Raw genomic sequence first — 20,672 nt, forward strand, 5'->3', positions numbered from 1 at the left:
AGGATGGCTATATGGTAATTAAATGTGAGTTTGTCATCCAGCCATATACCAAGATGTACTCAGAAACTCTATCAATGCTGGAACCAGTGGTTATTTGCACACCATTAACCTCAATGTTACTTGCTTTAGTAAATAGCATATATTTAATTTTCTCTTCATTTAGTTCTAATTTAGTTAGTTAGTTTATTTTGTCCTTACATAGAAAATTTGTTTTCACATACCATACAAGCCTCACAGACATGAAATACATAGATGCACACAGTCACGGTTCTTCACCCACCTCCTACCACCCTGCCACCACATACCACACCCACATCACAACAGCACACAAACAGCACATATACATCACTTTACACAGATACAAACAGGAAAACCATCACCAGTTGACATTACAGAGGAATGAGGGCAGCACAGTGATCCATCACCGCTGTGATCTGTTGTTAAGTGCTGCTATTGCAGAGGGCACAAAGCTTTTCCCGAAGCGTACTCGCTTCCACCCCATAGCCCTATATCTGCGTTTTGATGGAAGCAGAATGAAGAAGGGATTGAGGGGGTGGGTGGGGTCATGAGCGATGGTCCGTGCTCTGTTCTTGGTGAGTGTGCTGTTGAGGTCTGATAAATTAGGGGTGGGGAGGCCTATTGCTTTGGCTGCGGTATGGGTAATGCGTGTGAGTCTGTTTCTGTTGGCAGCAGTTAGCATGTTGAAAAAGCAGGGAAGGCAGTAGAGGAGTATAGGCTGGACTATGCTTTTGTACAGGAGGAGCAAGTGACAGGGGGCAACAGAAAGTGATCTGAGCTTACGGATGGCATAGAGTCTCTGTTGACTGCGTTTTTGTATGTCAGTGGTGTGTTGCTCAAAGCTGAGTTTATTGTCCAGGGTGAGTCCAAGGTATTTGAAACAGTCCACTATTTCTACGGTGTAGTGTTGATGCAGGTGGGGTTGTGGATTGTGTCAGATGGTGTTCTGGTGTTGGTGATTACAAGTTCATTGGTTTTACTGATGTTGAGCTGAAGGTAGTTGTCAGTGCACCATTGTGTGAGGTGAGAAATGGAGTCTTGGTACGAGATATGGAGTTATTGTCATTGAGAAGTGCAAGTACAGCAGTGTCATCAGAGTATTTGAAGTATGTGGTGATGGGTGTGGGACTGACGCAGTCATTGGTGTAGAGGGTGAAGAGGAAGGGGCTTAGGACACACCCCTGCGGGGCGCCGGTGTTAATTGTGGTGAGTGGTGATGTACTAATCTTGTACGGATGTACTAATCTTGGCGGCTTGTGGTCTGTCACTGAGGAAGTTGTGGATCCAGTGGATGAGGGTCGGGGGGACGTGCAGATGGTAGAGTTTGTTGATCATCAGGTGGCGTTGGATGGTGTTGAAGGCAGAACTGAAGTTAATGAAGAGTAATCTGGCGAAGTTTGTAGGTGTTTCAAGATGTTGGAGGAGGGAGTGGAGGAGACATGCCACAGCATCCTCCGTCCCTCTCCTGGCCTGGCAAACTGGTGGCTGTCCAGCTGTGGGCTGACAACTGGGAGGAGGGTTCTGAGGATCAGTTTTTCCAGGCATTTCATGATTATTGAGGTGAGTGCAACTGGCCGGTAGTGGTTGAGTTCGGGGGGGCGGGGTTTCTTGGGTATTGGTATGATAATAGATGTTTTCCACAGCACTGGTACAGTAGCGGTTTTGTATGACTCGGCAAACAGTGAATAGATGGTGGGGGAGAGCTCAGCTGCGCAGTCCCTTAGCACCCGGGCAAGGATGCCGTCTGGACCCGGAGCTTTCCCAGGCTTGCATCTCCTCAGCTGCTGACGCACGTCCTCAGTTGTAAATGGGACCTGGGGGTCTGGTTCCAGGGTGGGAATGGCCTCCAGTAGAGTTCTGCAGGTGTCTGAGTGGTCCACTGTGTCGAATCTGGAGTCAAAGTTATTTCATTCTATGGCAAAAGAGCTGGGGTCTGATTTATCCTCTAGTTTGTGTTTACTGTTCAGTCCTGTGAGTGTTCTTATTATTTATTTATTTTGCCCTCACCAGCATGTTCCGAAGGTTTGGTTGTCTTTTGTAGACCACACGCGGTGGTTTGGGGAAAATCTTTTTTAAACTTGGGTCAGAGTCAATGATGTGCCAATGTCTTTTTACACTCTGGCTTTTTACACTCTACAATGTCCCTGGCAATTGGGGAGTACTGTACACAACATGATATTCTTGATTCCATTTTTTTTTATTATTTTTTGTTCTCCTATTCAAGCATTGATCTTGGGACATGTTATTAAAACGATCAGCAGCTTCTCCAATCCATTGATCCTTGTAGCCCCTTTCTTTTAACCTTTTTTTCAAAATGGTTGATTGAGATTGATAGTCGTCCTCCGAGCTACAGATTCTCCTGATTCTACTGAACTGGGAGATGGGAAGGTTTTTCTTTAGAGATGTCGGGTGGTACGATTCCCCATGTAGCAAAGAGTTTCTATCTGTGCTCTTGCGATATAGGTTTGTTTTTAACACATTTCCTTCCCTTATTACAAGAATGTCCAAAAAGTAAATTTTTGTTTTATCCACGGACATAGTAAATCTCAAATATTGGTTGTTCTCACCCATATATGAATGGAATGCTTAGCTCGTTCTCATCACCATCCCATATGAAAAAGATGTCGTCCAGGTAGCGTTTCCAGTATGATATGTTCTGTACGAAGGGGTTCCTCTGTGTATTGAAGATCACGTTTGATTCGAAGAGTCCCACATAGAGGGATGCAAAGCTGGGTGACATTTTTGATCCCATTGCCACACCCGAGATCTGAAGATAGAAATTAGCACCAAACAAAAAATAATTACATGACAGGACACACTCAGTTAGTTCGATAAGACACTCAGTTGTTGGACTATTACTGGTCCTTTTCTCTAGAAAAGATTTTATAGCTTGTAGGCCACCCTCAAAAGGGACGTTGGTGTACAGCGACTCAACGTCCATTGTAACTAGAAGTTGTGGAGAGTCTTTCAGTTGTACAGACTGAATCATTTTAATAAAATCCATAGAATCTTTCACATAGGATGGAAGAGAAATGACCAGTGATTGTAGAGTGTGATTGACAAATGCTGAAATTTTCTCCGTCAGGGAGCCAATTGCCGCCACTATTGGTCGTCCAGGTGGTGTATCCACAAAGTGCTTGTGGATTTTAGGTAAGGTGTAAAACACTGGAGTAATGGGGCAATCCACTTTCATATATGCATATTCATTTTTGGTTATATGTCCCATTTTCATTAACTGGTTTAATTTCTCATGCACATGATTCTTGAAACTCAGAGTGCATGGGATTAGAATCCAACTTCCTGTAAAATTTGGTGTTTTTCAATTGGATGTGTATTTCTCTCTCATAAGAAATTCGTTTTAAAATGACAATTGCCCCACCTTTGTCTGCATTTTGAATAATTAGTTCCCCATCTTTTTGTAAAGTTCTCAATTCTTGTCTTTGCTTCGAGGTTAGGTTATTCCAAACTTTATATTCCCTTTTATTACGTATAGCAGTTGTTACCTCCTGCTCAACTAACCTGCAATATGTATCCAGGGAGGGATTTCTGTGTTTTGGAGGTATAAAATAGGATTTACCTCTGAATCGAGTTCTTGCTTCAGTGAGGGTCTGTTCACTTTGAAGTGCTTGTAAAGTTTCCGTTTCGACGGGCGTGTGCAGTGTGAAAGTCATCATATCCGCTGCCCCCCTGGGCTGTGGAAGAATGTCAAGTCCAACACTAGTTAGGCCTACAGTTGGCATATCGTCCTTGGTTGAGAAAGCGTTATTATTGAAGAACTCTTTTAGTCTCAGGTTACGAAAAAATCGTTGCATATCAATGTGTGTGTTAAAATCATTACATTGGGATGTTGGGACAAAAGATAAGGCTTTTGAAAGGGCTGAAATGCAAGTGTCCGAGATTGTCTTACCAGACAAATTGATGACGTTTAGCTCCTGTTCAGTCTCCGAGTGAGTGAATCCCTTTGGTAGCTTTGGTAGCCGTTTGCCACGGCGACACCTCTTCTTCCCCTTCCTCTGGTCTGTGGTTTCGGTGGTCTTCCTCGTGTGTGTTGATCTTGGACTAAAAAAGGAGTGGCCATAATCCGTATTGACACTAGAGTCTGAGTCGCGGGATGAGAAGGAGTGTCAGTGTTTGGTGCGTCTTCCTCTCTGTCCACTTTGGTTATCCCCCGTTGTCTTCGGCAGTCGCCATCTGTATACAGCGCCACCCTCATAGTCCGCCCGGTCTCGTTCAAACTTTTTTCTCTTCGATAATTTCAGTTCTTCCTCTAATGTTTTTCACAGTCCTCTATCAGTTTTTCGACCCGTTCTTGGTCATGTAGTTTTTCCGATAATTCTTTCTTTACATCAGTGACACGGTCGCGAACAGAATTCAGTTGTGTGGAGATTTCACCAATCGTTAGGGCCATGAGATCAAGTGAACACCATCGATCGCAAAACTCTTTGTTTTCTAGTCCCAAAAATTGTGTTTTCGTTATCCTCAGTCCTCGTGGAATCATTTTAGCCCTTAGGTAATCACTCAGTGTGACAGCATGTAAGTATATAGTATGACTATGACATCCAAAAAGTTTAATTTTGCTCTCACCAGACCAGAATATATTCTCTCAGTATTTCATAGGATTGTCCAAATGTTGTGTAGCAAACTTTCAAAGAGGTTTGACATGTTTTTCTTCAGCAATAGAATCATGTGGGATGAGCGTGCATAGAGGCCATGGCGGTGGAGTGCATTACCTATGGTTTATATCAATTTGCACAGATAGGAGGGATAATTTCTCTAAATACTTATAGATTCCAGTCTGTTCTTTGCCATTCCTTGCCTTTGAGTACTGCTTTTTCTTAGCGTGTTCAATACTTTTTCCCTGTGCCATTCCACTTTTTTACTCAACTCTACTTTTAGACATTAATGTTTGGATTTTTATATATGTGTGGATTACCTAAGTTAATACTAATGTCTGGTGAAAATCTCATGTGAATAGCCTCACTGGAAGTATACTTACTGAAAAAAATGTTGACGTGTTCAATACTTATTTTCCCCGCTGTAAATTAAATGTAACATTATTGTGAATCAAATTAAAATGTTCTCTTTTGCAAACGTATAGGCATAGTAAAAGAATAATTTAATAATGTTACAAAGATACTACATCAATCCGTATGTTTCATTAGGCTATTTGTTTTGCCTTACTCTTGATTGATTTAGGCTAGGCCTTTTTATTCAGGGGCCGTATTCACAAAGAATTTTAAGGCTAAAAATAGCTCCTAACTGGCGAATTTAGGAGCAACTCCTAAAAATAATGGGCGTGTCACTCCTAACTTTAGGACTCCTAATTTTTTTCACAAAAAGTAATTCACGAAGCATTTTAGACCTAAAAGTAGCACCTAAGTCTGTGACAGCTTAAAAGAAGTCGAGAGAACTCCTAACTCACTAAGACCTATTCATAAACAGCTTTTTGTGGCATTTTACGTTGCGATGTTTTGAAATGCGTAGCCTATGCGGCAACAGGAGCTTCCAATCGCGAGGGAATAATTTTGCATTCATAAAAGGGATGCAATAACGCCACCAACAACAACCAAAACTACTCATTGTTAACATGTAAATTAAATGTAACGTTTCATTGTGAATCAAATTAAAATGTTCTCCTCTTTGCAAACGTAGCCTAGGCATATGGTGACAGATTAATTTAATAATGTTGCAAAGGTAGGGTAGACTGAGTACAGTTGAGACACTTTTTGCCCAAACCAAAAATAGATACTGAAAAGAAGTGATTTTCCACACAACATTCCACATGCCATTTCCTTAGCTTGTAGACTAAAATATTATAAATTAGGGTTGTCAAAATAACTGATTAATTTCGATTAATTAATTTGAGAAAAAAAAAAATTGATTATTAGTGCAGATTAATCGATTCCGTATGATCTTTGACCCCGAGCCGTTCTAGTCAGTAAAAATTAGACTGTAAAATGAAGGAGAGAGAAGAAAACGTGCTGCCTGGATCATTGATTGGAACATTTACTTTTAAAAAACGGCCTGATGGTGTTGATAAAAATAAAGTGTTGAAAATAAAGTCCTCTGCAATGTCTGCAGCAAGGAATTTGCATATCGCCGGAGTTCATCAACTCTATAGTCGCACATCAATGCAAAGAAATAAGTGTTGACATTGAGGGGAGTGTTAATTTATTTTCATTGTGTCCTATATCTGTGGCCTGAAATGCCTTGTATGTGAAAAAAAAACTTCCCGAAGCACTTTTGAATTTATTTCCTCAGCATATTAGGTCATATCATAGATTATTATGGCCATTATTTGAACAGTGAAAATAATAATAAAAGAGTTTTTGAACTTTAATGTCACTAATGCTGATTATTCAATGATTCATTTGAATTTAAATATTTAAAATACTTTCACAGCAAAAATTATATATGCGATTAATTTAGATTAATTAATCACAGAGTTTGTAATTAATTAGATTAATTTTTTTAATCGATTGACAGCCCTATTAAAAATATACATTTTCGATGTCCCAAACGGAGAGCCATACTTAATTGTTTTTAACGATCTCTATGCTACTCACAAAAATGTAGGCATGGGGACATGATGAAGTAGGCTATCCAACTGTCATGTGTTAAATTATTGTGATTACGAGCCAGTGGTTTTCAAACATTATGCGTGACTCGGACATCTAACTAAATGCAACAGGCTCATATCGTCCTCGCATTTGCAAAATGAGGACCAGTGTTTTGTCAAATTGCAAATAGCTATTCGTTTTAACGAATTTTTATGATAGTATGAAGTGCTTTTTGTATAGGCTACTATCTTAATCTTGGAATATGGGGAGGGAAGTGGCGCGTCTGCAGTCAGACAAATATGAATGTAATTCTGCGGGATAAAGCAGATGTATTTGTTTATTGTACAGAAAAATAAAAATGACATGTCAAGCAGTCAATTGACTACATAGCAGTCAAGAAGTAGGACTGTTTAAGACACTGTTTTGATTTGCGTAGTTGCGTTACGCCCAACACTGACAATAACTGACAGCAAATTAAGATATTTTTTCGTTTTGTGGAGCGGCACCGGTAGGCTATCAAAAGCAGATTTCGATTTTCGCTACCACCGTGTAGTCAAGCCATAAGCCATACCCAAGTAGCCTTAATCGAGGTAATGTTTAATTATGCATGATTTATGTTGTTATTGAATTTGTAGGCTGGGATTCCTCTCGGTAACAATTATGTTTAAAGGCAGCCTCCTGCTTTTTCAGAAGGGGCGGCAGTCAGGCTACTGACAGAGCGATGTACAGTGGCAGAGCGACGCACAGTGGCTGAAAGTGGTACTAAAGCTTCACACAGCTTCACGCCTCGTAATGCGCGACTGTTAAGTGGCCATTTGAAAGCGATGCCCACTGTATAATATTTTAATTAAATTCGGGCGGGTGGCGGTTGAACCAATCAAATGAAAAAAATAGTCTATACATTGTTAAATTGTGTTACCTACATCCGAAAAAAAACGAGCACACTTTGAAATAGTCACATTTTCCTCAGGCAGTAATTTGGCCTAGTTGCTTCTATGCATGTTGCTTTGTTTAGGCCTAGGCTATCAGAGATGGTGTTGCGGAATTGGTGTATTCCGATGTTTCACTGAGCAACCCTTCTCACGCACGCACGCACACACACTAAAGGTAACAAAAAGTGTAAATTAAGTAGCCTATCGTAGCCTACCAGCATTTTTCCTCTCCAGTGTGCAATAAGAAAGTAGAATATGCTATAGTGCAAGTTGACCGATGATTCTCTCCCATGTCGCGTCTCGTTGCAGAGCCTTGGTAGGCCACTAAGCAAATCTGCAAATATGAGCCCAGCTGCCAGTATTGGAGGAGGCCTAAACATCTCGTAGATGAGACTGCCTGGGTTATTTTGTTTCGATATTATATATAAAACAGTCATTGTAGCCTACCATTCAGGCATTTAAAAGAGAGACAGATTATGGAGTGATATGACTCAGAAATGACATCGGGCAATGGCAGTGCGAGATGTTCAGAACGTAAGAGTTAAAACTTCTACAAGCTCAATAACATCCACGACCAATTAAAATTGCACGTTTTCTGTACAGAAGCAATGGCTTTTTTTTTCTCGCGCTGAGTTTAAATGGCGGAAAGACAAGGTAATTTTTATCTCACTTCACACATAATCCTAATTCCTTTCCTAATTCCTACGTAGGCCTACTGTATACTCAAACTTTTGTTAGACCTTCAGGGCCCGGTTGCACAAACACCTGAACCAAAGATTGATTATATGAACCAAATATTCTGGAACGGAGGGATTTACAGCATTGAATGCGATATTACTGCAGTAACATTCCACCGTTTTCAGAGATTGCTGCGTTGCTAGTTCACGACGCAGGCTGCACTTAAGTGAAATGCGCAGTTGTCCAACATAATAACAGTGTGTGCTTATATTAACCCTATTGAATAGCGAATTACATGTCATAAATATATGCATAACTTTACTCTGTGAAGTTTGACAAGTGAGCATCTAGGCCTATTCTTACACAACAGCAGGGACATTATTACTTGAAATTGTTTAGTAGCCTACAGATAACAAAATAAATAGCCTAGGCTCCATAATTGTGAAAGAATTTTTTATTATTATCACATTGTATTGCATTTTGTATTTATATTGTAAGCCATGCATTGCTTGGAAATATTGAGATCTAGTAAATCAATATAACAGACATATGAAGTGGCAGCTTCAGCAGCCGCCATTTAGGTTTTGGCTGAGCCGGCTAGCTCCGGCCAGAGCCATAGAGAGAAATCTCTCTATGGCTCTGGCTCCGGCTAGCCCATAGCCAGCCAATAACTACGGTGGCCTGGAAGTGCAAAAAAAAAAAACACAATGGTAAATGAATTATTTACAAGATTAAAAACAAATGTACAAGTTTAAAAACAAATGTACAAGTTTTTAAACAAATGTACAATGTTTTAAGCAAATTTACAATTATTTAAACAAATTTACAAGTTTTAAACAAATTTACAATGAGTGAACAAATGTACAAGTTTTTAAACAAATTGACAATGAGTGAACAAATGTACAAGTTTTTAAACAAATGTGAGCTTTCTTTCACAGCACAGCTCACGCAGCTTACCAGGCTCACGCTACTGTTCGAAAAGACCTCAATTCCTGTAGCCACTACTTCCGTCTATTGTACCTACCCTTTCCATAAAAAACGTACATTTGTCCAAAAACTTGTAAATTTGTTCACTCATTGTAAATTTGTTTAAAACTTGTAAATTTGTTTTTAAAAAATGTAAATTTGCTTAAAACATTGTAATTTTTTTTTAAAACTTGTACATTTGTTTTTAAACTTGTACATTTGTTTTTAATCTTGTAAATAATTCATTTACCATTGTTATTTTTTTTTGCACTTCCAGGCCACCGTAAATAACGGCTCATACACACAGTTGCGTTCCGTCAATGCATGCCAGTGGGTGTTCCCGACGGTAGCTATGCAAATGACTTGAAGTATAACCGTACTTTGATAGGCTGGTGCCGTCCGTCAATTGGCTTGATTGGCCTGTGCCGTCCATAGGTGCATCAACAGCTGAACTTATCAACGCGAGCGACGGGAGCAACGCGACGCAACGGATCCACAATTCAGTTCGGCAACGGATGACGTAAGCCCACGTAAAGTGAACGGGATGCGTCTCCAGCACTGCAACCCTCGTAACTGTGTGCGGGAGCCTTAACTTCATCAGCCAGCCATTATTCTCAAAACAAATGGCTTCGGGGTCTACTGTACGCACCTCAGCTCTACCATGTCCTTCTCTCTAAACGCCATATTTTTCCTATTGAGAAGAGTCATTGCTGGTTATCCAAGGCGATATTTGGAAAGCAGCGTACAGTTGTTGTGCTGTGGTTTGTTCTAAACCCAGATTGTTGTGGATTTAATATTTGATGACTTGAAAGAAATGACTGAAATCAAATGGATTAGAAGGATAATTGGAATCACAAGATTTTTCAAGGGTGAATCTATAGTCATTAAATGTTTCATGGTCATGAGATGGCATGCTTTCACTGCACTTCGGGCCTAATACATAATTTTACTTACTGACATTCATTCATTCATAGTGACAATTGGGTCCTTGGTTACCTGTCTGACAAAGACCCTTCGTCCCTGATTACTCAGTCTGGCTGAGCGGCCAGATCTAGGAAGACTGTTGGTTGTTCCAAACTTTTCCATGATGAGAATGATGGAGAGTACCATGCTCTTGGGCATTTTCAATGCTGCACATTGCTGAAATGTTCTTGTACCCTTACCCAGATCTGTGTCTTGACACAATCCTGTCTTGCAGGTTTACAGAATTATCTCCACCTTATGGCTTGGTTTTCACTCTGACATACACCATCAACTGTGAGACCTTATATATAGACAGATGGTTGCCTCTCCTAATAATGTCCAATGAATTAATTTAGGCACAGGAGGACTCCAATCAAGTTTTAGATCCATCTCAAGGACTATTGATAGAAGTAGGATGCACCAGAATTCAATTGAAAGTGTCATAACAAAGGGTATGAATAGTCAGTCTTTTATTTTTTCATAAATTTACAAAACACTCCAAACACCTGTTTTTTTAGTGGAGCATTGGAGCATTATGTGTAGATTGATGAGAAAAAAATGAATTACATCCATTTTCAGATGAGTCTGAAACAACAAAATGTGGAAAACTTGAAAGGGTGCACTATATATAAAACATAATTTGTTTTCAATAATTGCATTATTGTTCAAAACAGATTTAATTTTTTAAAAACACATTGTTTATCTCAGAGACCCAAAATGTAGCCGTAATTATAGAATGATCTACATATAGTCAGTGAGTATTGTACAGTGTTGTGCCTGAATGCGTTCATTGAACGATAGTTCATGATCTCGTTCATATTTTGGGCGAACGTGAACTGAACGTACTGTATTACTGCCTGATGAACGTTACTGTGAACTTGTTCATTCTGGTGTCTGTGAACAGCACGCTCTCTCAGTTTCACTTTATTCAATAGGGTGCCAGATTTTTTTATAGCCTTCCAGGCGATAACCCAGCTAAAACACATTGTAAACAGGCCTTAATATGAGAGCGGAAAAAACACCCAATCTGGCAACACCAGCTACCAGTGTCGCACCGCCGCATGAGTCATCAAAACCAAAAAGCAGCAAGGCGTATGATTATTTAAACATGTTTTATGACAAAGTCGGTGAGGATGGGAAAAATCGTACATTTCTGTGCAACTTTGCCCGCCGCTTTCAAAAAGAAAAATCGCATTTCAGTCACATCCACAGCAAACCTGAAACGGCACATTGAACTGAAGGACCCGGCTAGCCTTTCAAGGTATGTGCAAGCAAATAAAAAAATCAAGACAGCCAAGACATTTGAAAAAAGAGCTATGAACTAGTTCATTTTTGGAACTGTGAACTTAGTTCAAAATGTTTAATTATGAACTATGAACTGAACTAGTTCATTTCAAAATTTGTGAACTGAACTTTGAACTAGTTAGAAAGTTAACTTTCCCCAACACTGGTAATGCACAAAAAATAACAGTTTCTCATTTTGTGGCAAATACAAAACTTGTTTTATTCATACAAGTAATTACAGTGCTTGTACAGATCTGGTTACTTCTGTTCTCCTGTATTAAGTCCATGACTAACTCATGGTACGAGTGTGTGTTCAGAATCAATGGCATTTCCTACAGCAAATATTTTTTTCTCACTAATAAAGTAAAAAAAGAAAACCACTTTATCTTAAGCATGTCAGAAGTTTTCAACAAGTTCCATAATTCTTCTATGTTCATTTTCTCTGAACTCCTCATTCTTCCCATTTCCAATGTTTTCCACATATTCTGTAAAAAAGAAGTTCTCATTTAGTTTAGAAATTCATTGTCATCAAATGTATTCTCATGCGATGAAAACCTATACTCACAATATCCTGTGAACACATAGTGGTTATACACACAGCTACATTTGTATATTTCATATGAGCGGTTATACTTAAAGGTACATTATACAGGTTAAGGTATTTTTGCCGACTGTAGAGTCGCGATATATAACTTCTTGTGACATATCCCCCCTGTACACAATGAAAATGCTTTTTTTGTGGAGGTGAAGCATTAACAACAGGCAAAAACTATCTCCAAAGGCCTATATCTGCTGACAAGGTAATGTTTCATGATTCTTGCGATATTGGTCAGGCCGTTGGTCTTGAAGTTGCATTGCTGGTTTTCTCGGTAGCGACTCGCAATGTCTAATGTATAGCTATGATAGGTGAACCATTTGCCTATTACAAGTTCGTTCACCATCAAATTTGCTTCATAAAAGGTAAAAATATTGCATAGTGTAGTGTACCCTAGTTGAATATCAATCCATTACATTTAATCATAGGCTATTGCAATCTAATACCATTGTTAGCTGTATTTATTTTATATTCCCATCATGCCATATCAATATAAAATGTAATTCAGCATGGAAATAGCTCAAATGAAATAATACTAATAAAAAGACTTTAGCTTTCCCAAAAGTATATTTTATTCAACGTGTGAACTCTGAACCCTGTGTCTCTGAACCCTGTGCCTTCCGGGCGAAACCCCGGCTAAAACATACCGTAAACAGGCCTTAATATGTAGCCAGCCACGGAGTGAAATTATGCCCGGTGCTTCGTCTGATAATTTGCTGCGCAATTGATCAAGGAACCGCGTAGGCTACCGCCAGAAAAAGAAACAAACGTTTCTGCAATCAGGAGGAACTACTTGCTAATCAAACATAGAGGCATACAATTAAGTGGTGGTATGAGCGTTCATTCTATGGATGCGCACGTCTGTGCGAGAAACTCAACCACTTGATAACGTTGGTAGCAAAGCACCGCTTCAACCGGTTGGAAGGCTATTTAATTATGTAACGACATTTAATAGAACAACGTGGATTCTTGCAACTTCCATGAAAATAGAGCAGAGACATAATACACTGTCTAGCATTGAGTATTGTATAGTCAAATTTGAATATAACGTGGCCAAAAGCTATTGTAGCATAATTAGTCTTCCTGTTAAAGATCTGCAGATCAGTGAATCCTTACATTCAGGGATTCAAATGAAATTTAACTAAAAAGCATGTCAATATTTTTTCCATTTGCCTACCAGTGTATGATGCTTGCATTAGGGAAACATCTCAGAACAATGGCACCAATATAATTGCTGTTGTTTTGAGAAGTATTTCTCGTGCAAGCATCACACAACCATGCAAAAGCATACAATGCAACTATTGTAATTATATTTTACATTAGTAAAGCAGTCCTCTGATGTGCATGTTTTCACAAACTTTTGTGAACAATGTTAGCACTTTAAACATTAACTGCTTTGAAGTGCATATATAACAATAATAACTGTGATAATAATAATAATAATAATCATAATGATAATTAAAGCAACAATGGGGAAATTCTGTCCCCTCAATGCTAATGTAAACCCTGGTTGGATAAGGATTCAAAATTGGATATGAAGATGAAATCTGATGAAATTCTTTTTAAAATTTGTGAACTGAACTTTGAACTAGTTCATGTAGAAAGTGAACTTTCCCAACACTGGGTATAACACTACATAGTACCATTGATATACTTATTGATATTAACCAGTCATCAGCCATCTGTGTGTTTGGCCCTCATCTCACCTGAAGTCCCATCCCTACGACTGCCCTATCATCGCCTATTACTGCCCCCCAACCCCCCCCCCCCGACCGACCCACCACTTGCCCTATGACAACTCTTCCCGGATTCCTGGCCCGTACAGTCTAGCGACCTACAACTTGCCCTATGACAACTCCTAATACCCCTGGACAATTCAATTTCCTACACTGGACTATTTGAACTTTCTGACACTAAATAGGATTCATGCATTATCATACTGGATATGTAACCATCCCATCTCTTGTAACGTACACCTCAAGTGGCTTTAAACACCATGTTCTATTCTCTACATCTGACTAACTTATGCATTTATCATGTTTATTACACGGCTCTTCAGAGTGCTGCAGAAAGTTCCATTCACATGAATGGGCCTTCCCAACGTTCGAGCCTATGTTAAATCTATATAAATCACCGGCAAAGTATATAATCACCGCTGTCAATGGCAACGGGTTGATTAACGTCTTTCATATCCCTCCGCTGCGCGTCGGGGTTCTGTTCTCCCTGTCGGGACTTAATTTCTGATAATTACCGGCGGACAATACATTATCCATTACATACAGACCTTACTATTCTGTTACTGACCCTAGGCAGATGGGTCAGGCCCTTGAGTCATGGATCTGCTCAAGGTTTCTTCTCATATGTATCCAATCCAATTCTAGGGAGTTTTTCCTCGCCCCTGTTACCCATGGGCCTTCTTTTCTTTTCTCTGATTGTCTAACATTCTGTAAAGTGCCATGAGACATGTGTAATGTTTTGGCGCTCTATAAATGAAATGAAATTGAAAATTGAAATTTTCTATATCGTCAATCATGTTAATTTAATAGACCTCTGAAGTTTGTCTAAAAAAAAAAAAAAAGCCATCTTTGCCCATAAAATGAGATCCAATATCTTGCGATTTTTCCTATGGGAAAGTAAATTGGGATTTTGAATAATCCCACCTGTTACACTCGTGCCTGGGCGAAAAAGTCTAAAATGCAGACGTTTTGCTCTACACACTTTTGTCATCTGCCTTCGAGTGGGTTCTGTGATCTTCAGTACGTTAAGATGGCGAATTTTGATTTTTGCTACTCCAGAGCAAACTTTCACTGCAACTTGCAATAGGTAGTTAGCTTTGATTAGCACCCAGATCTCCTTATATGGGCAATGATAGCAGCTTTGGGTCTTTTTTTAGGCAAACTTCAGGCCTATTATGGGAGGCTTAAATCATGATCAAGATTAAAATTCAATTCAATTTGCAGCCCTAGTAACAGTGACCGTAGGCTAGCCTATCAAAATTACAAACAGGCTTCTCAAACTGTTGACTACGCTCTAACTGTAGGCTATAGCTCTCAAATTTAAATTTATTTAGGCTATTTTTAGTGGGGAGGGCTCATTCATCAACAGAATTTCTATGCTCTAGATGATAGAGACTCAAGTCAATCTGAATAGTAATTCAACATTGCAGATCATAGTTGCAGCGCTCACTATATAGAGAAATTCACAAAATTTGATACGCATCCAGAGACTGTAGTAATGTTTGAATGTTTACTTAGTAAACTTTGAATGTTTACTTCATAACATATTTTCCCAAGCAGGTCAGGAGATTCTGAAATGTTTGTTGCAGTAGAGCCCACTATAGATTGAATATTACATAAAACTGTATTGGGACAAGCATGATTTGGTTTTGGGCTGAATTTTGATTGGTGATTGATGGTCGTTTTATTGAGTGATCTCCTTTCGTGGAGATACTAATCTAGAGCACCAAAATTCACATTTCCATCAGGTCCAGAAAAAAGACCGGCCAATCAGCGACGAGATGAAAGATGACGAAAATGGAAGCTATGGAGAATCTTGTGTGGACTATATCTTACCCCGCATGATATGACGGACAACTTTGGTGGAACCTCCTCTCAAATTCAAGATCTGATGGACTCTCTGGTGGACCTGCAAGACAACATTAAGTCAAATCAAGTCAAGTTTATTTATATAGCACATTTTTATAAGCACAGAGCGCAACCCAAACGCTCATAAAACACACAACATCATACAGTACAGTAATGATAACATGTGATTGTCTGTCAAGTTACCATACTGTTCAGAGACATAACAAACACATTAACAACTGAAGTAATTAAATTAAAACAAATAAAAACAAGCTGCTGGACAGAGTGGCGTCACTCGCCAGTGTACCCGAACCTAGCACAGATAGACATGAATAAAGAAATAGGCCTAATAAACAATAATAAAAAAAAAAATCCAGGGGCTGGACGGAGCGGCATGACTTGCCAGTGTACCCATAAGCCAGAACATTTATTTTAAATAAATAGGCTATAACAAATAATAATAAAATGTAAAAAGAAAAACCAAAACAGACAATTCACAAAACAATTTACAAAACACATGCACACAAAATAAAATAAAATACAAATAGGCTAAATCATGGGAATTGGTGACTCTCCAAGCATTGAACAGCTTAAGTAGCAACATTGTGTTCTTGAACAGTCCATTTCAAATTTGGCTGTAACATGGGGTCAGGTACTCTTGAATGTCCAAACAGGCCAGACCTCACGGAAACACGGGTCAGCTGTTGCTCTCCGGGCAGAATAAATATTGAAGCCATTCAGCAGATCAGCAGCTTGACGAACCCCCAAAAGCGACAGATCCTCCATCGCTAGTGTGAAAACCTTCACATCTCCATCCCCACCAGTCAGAGGCTTGTTAAGGCAGCTAGCATGACCACTCAGCAATGGGTCGGTAGACATTGGGAATATGAACAAGTTTCCACAGAGGCAAGACCAGCGTCTTCAGCCCCGGGCAATCTCTCTGCCCAGACACTGAAGTGGCAGCTCTGAATTAGCTGCAGTCGGACTTCAGGTAGGCAGAAATGGAGACGGTACACACCATTCACAGTCCAATGCAGTTCAACCAAGGCTCCCCACTCCAATAGACGTTAACGTTAGCCTAATGCAGACTGATACATTTGCTACTACGATAAGCTTAACACCAGGAGAGAATGCACTAGAATTGACACCCATTTTCAAAGCAAATAAGCCTAACTTTACGCGGTTTCTAAGCTTGAACATTTTTTGTCACATACAGCAAACCTCTCCTCACGATCCGCTAACTGCCTGTCCCCCTGAATTCACTGTAAAAAACGTGGCTCCTGGACAGCCCAGGCTACCAAAACAGCAATAAAACAGCCTGGACCATGGAACATAACAAACGGTTCCAGACAGTCTCCGACAAGATGCGTGTTCATGACAGTTTCAGTTGGATGGGAGGGAGGGGCGAGCTAGCTCTCTGCTTTGTTTGAAACATCAACAGAAATGACGTTACCCTAGCCTGGGTTTTCCCATGCTGCCTTGCGCGCGCAATTTAATTCACGCTGCTAGGCAGCCTGGATACCATGGAGCAAATTTTCGCCTCAGTTAGGGGACCAATCACAGAACGGAGGGAGGGCAGTAAGACGATGACGACACACCGTAGCCGTTATGAGCCACGTACAGACGCATCTGATAGACATTCGTAGCGCCCAATAAACGGCTCTGGGCATTCGTAAACCACGTTTCAAATACAAAAAAATGAATGCCTAGTGAATGAATGCCTAGTTTGAATGAATGAATGCCTAGTTTCCAGACCCCGTTTGAGATGAGGGTATGACGTTAGCCAGGCTAACGTTACCCATCGTGCTTAGAGAACCTTAAAGAGTAGATACAAAAAATTACATAAAATTATGAAAATTCAACAAGCAAAAACAATATAAAAAAATCAAACAAAAACAAATTGCCACACGGAGCGGAGGGACTCGCCTGCGTACCCATAACCTAGCAACCTGATTATATATAGATATTAACATATAAGTACTGTAAGTACAAAGACCATATTCTTAAAGGAAAATGGAGACTGATTTTAACTTATGAAACAGCTTTACTTCAGGTAAATTATCTAACAGCATAGAGGTTTTTTAAAAAACGACACGTATCCATGCATCCATTCATGATGTAAAGACGAAGACGCTTCACTATAACACAACAGTATATGTGAGACAGTATATGACTCACAAGAAAGGGTTTTGGGTAGTTTTATGTAACCTAAGTGTATGGATCTATTATATTTGAACAATACTTATATGTACAAAGATGCATTGATATTGCTATGGCAACCAGCTAGATTATGGGGGTGCTTTGCTGCAGTAGAAAAGGAAACACCTAAACCCAGTAGAGTCGAGGCGAATTGAGCAGGTACCATCCAGTGGAAAAGCGACTTTAGATACCATACCATTATGCTTGGTGCCCCAACGGAAGGGTGCCAAAAATGGTACGTTACGGGTCAGTTGTTTTGGTACCATTCACAAATCAGGGATGTGATTGGCAAAGGTAAAAAAGCAGGAAAATATACGCAGCACGTAGCGTGGTGTGACCACGCCCCCACGTTTATGGTTTGAGTACTATAGTGTACTATAGTGTTGGCTACTGTATGCATTTACATCACCTAAAATTCCTAAAATTAATGAGGCACATCCTATGCAAGTGTGGAACTAGAAAAGGGCCTTATTTTGCCCCAAATACTAGGGGGGTCTGGGGGCATGAAAAATATTTGAAAAATAACCCCTTAACTCATTGAATGCCAAGCTGTTTTCGGGAGCTTTGTCCTAGAGTGCCAGCAATCTAGACCATTGTTGATGATTTTTGTACAGCCACAGCATATTCTGTATTATAGCTATGAACACGTAGAATAGCTCGATTAAAAGGTGAGACTTTAAGCTCTCGGTGGGTGCAAACCGTGTATTTCTACACGCCTCTGTTCCTGAGAAATCCCAAGCTAAACAGTGGCTAGTTTTCATCAAAATCGCGTCAAAATGGAGATATAACGTGTATATATAAGTGTTGCCTGTTACTTACTTGTAAACATTCCGGGAAGTGATCAGCGAGACCTGGCGAGACTGCCACCTAGTGATAGACCCACGAAAATGGCCTGGTTTTGACCTGATGTGCATGAGTCATTGATTCGACCCAAAGCGACAACCGAGTTATGATAAAAGGTCCAGATAAAATGTATAGATTGTGCGTTTTCATGAGTTTCACGATCGTCATATATTTTCTTCAAACAATTGACCCAACGCAGCACTCTCCTTTTCTTCAATTTTCGTCATATATTTCATTTCCATTCATCACAGAGTTCCCAAAATCACATATAAGGTGTATTAGAGTGTCTAGTTTCGTAATTTAAAAATAAAGCTAAAAACGTAATATTACGTTTTTGGCACTCAACGCATGGGAAGGAAAAATGTAATATTAAGTTTTTGGCACTCAATGAGTTAAATGATGACATCTAATAACTTTTATGGAAACTATTGATAAATTGAGATACATATATTTAAAACATTATAGGATATTACAATACAGCTTATAAGGCCTAAAGAAAACTAATTTATAAAAGAGCAAAGTAGACTAGGCCTAAAGAAGACTAAACCAGACATGGCTGAAATATATAGGTCATCATGATCATTTTGCCAACAATGACAATTGATTTTTTCAGTTTATAACATGTTTTGTTTATAACTTATAGTAACCCTTAGAACTCCAGCCATTCTTTGCAGGTTTTTGCATTATTATGTTGTAATGACTTTATAGAGGTCTCAGGAAAGTGCAACACTATCTTATATCTTTTTTTCCAGCACAACCTAAGCAATATTATTAAAGTATTTTAATTCCATTTTAACCAACTATATACACAAACATGAGCAAAAAACATCAAATATGAATTTATTTATTTTTAAATAAATGATTGGCAAAAAACTAATATAGAGTAAACTTGTACTAATTAAAATTATACACAAACTGATTCTGAAATAAATACCATTGAAATGTTTACTAAAACTATCATAGTCAGAGAGATATCCCTCCTCAAAATCATGTTGACACTACTCTCTATAATGCAAGTCAATGGGTGGATTACGGTCTATGGATGGATGGCGCTGTTGCTGATCTAGTTAGTCTACCCATCCCTGGAAAGGAAATTACTTCCATACAAAGGTCCCATGGTCATTTCAGTTTACTTCCTGGTTGGTTTGATGGCCAAAATAATGAGTTTTTCACCCGCTATTATATTTTCGTAACATCTTTCACACATTCCGGTCAGGGTAAAAAATGACATGTTTTTAAAATGACCATAACGTTGGTTCTACTTAATGGATCGGAAAACAGGGGCAAGTCTGTAAAAGTTAGTCATTTCTAAAGGGTGCGTCAGGAGTTCTGAGGGTTAAACCAACATAAACATAATACATAAACAACATAAACCAACATATAATTTTGACTACATTATTTAGTATAGGCCTACTTGATGATAATATATAGGCTGCCCCCTAATAGTCCTCAGGGCTTATGTGTAAAATAGTGAATCATGTGATAGGCCTACTGATATTGATGCTAATTGAAGAGGTTGCAATTTGAAGGTTGTTTGAAGGATATTTCAGTTCCAAAGAGAATCGAATTACACCGCTCTCTCTCCTCCTATTGTAGGTCCTACACCTCTCCTCCTAAATTAAATGGTAGGCCCTAACTTTTACAGGCTACTGCTCCAGGATTGTGTAGGCTACATCACAAGTTTTAGAAGCGCACACACTATGGAGAGCTAGGATTAAAATGCAGACTGTGCCTTTAAATAGGCGACTTTTTATCTATCAGCACAATGCTACTGTAGGCTATTTCCACTTAAAATTCAGCTCAATATTATGTGCAAGACTGATGTTTACCAAGCATGCTAAAGCTTTAATCTCTCAACACTGTCACCATATTGTTTTCTCATGGTGAGATGGCCATCCCGAAATATAATTTGGATGACATGGCGCACAAGGTTCACGGAGGTAAAGGGCTGGACAAACACAAAATGACAATGTGTTAACTAAACAGTTTAGCAGGCCTAAAGTAGACAGGCCTTGTGGTTAAAACTATGAAAACCAGTAGGCTAGTCTGC

At 39.3% G+C, this 20,672-nt stretch overlaps 1 protein-coding gene across 1 annotated transcript in view; it reads right to left on the reverse strand.

Annotated features, from left to right (window-relative positions):
• Positions 1 to 11,595: 11,595 nt before the first annotated feature.
• The window catches only part of ctnnbl1 (catenin, beta like 1), an 86,603-nt gene continuing 77,526 nt past the window's right edge, over positions 11,596 to 20,672 (reverse strand). Inside the window, exons 15-16 of the mRNA XM_076277449.1 lie at positions 15,569 to 15,641; positions 11,596 to 11,886 (exon numbers count right to left, since the gene is read on the reverse strand). Of these exons, the coding sequence (XP_076133564.1) occupies positions 11,798 to 11,886; positions 15,569 to 15,641 (162 nt within the window). The 3' untranslated portion in view covers positions 11,596 to 11,797. The remainder of the gene's footprint in view (positions 11,887 to 15,568; positions 15,642 to 20,672) is intronic.

This window comes from Alosa pseudoharengus, unplaced genomic scaffold, assembly GCF_046254945.1.
Source record: "Alosa pseudoharengus isolate Yale_2024_CS ecotype anadromous, Long Island Sound unplaced genomic scaffold, YU_APseudo_1.1 YU_APseudo_1.1_scf_9, whole genome shotgun sequence".
NCBI lineage: Eukaryota > Metazoa > Chordata > Actinopteri > Clupeiformes > Clupeidae > Alosa > Alosa pseudoharengus.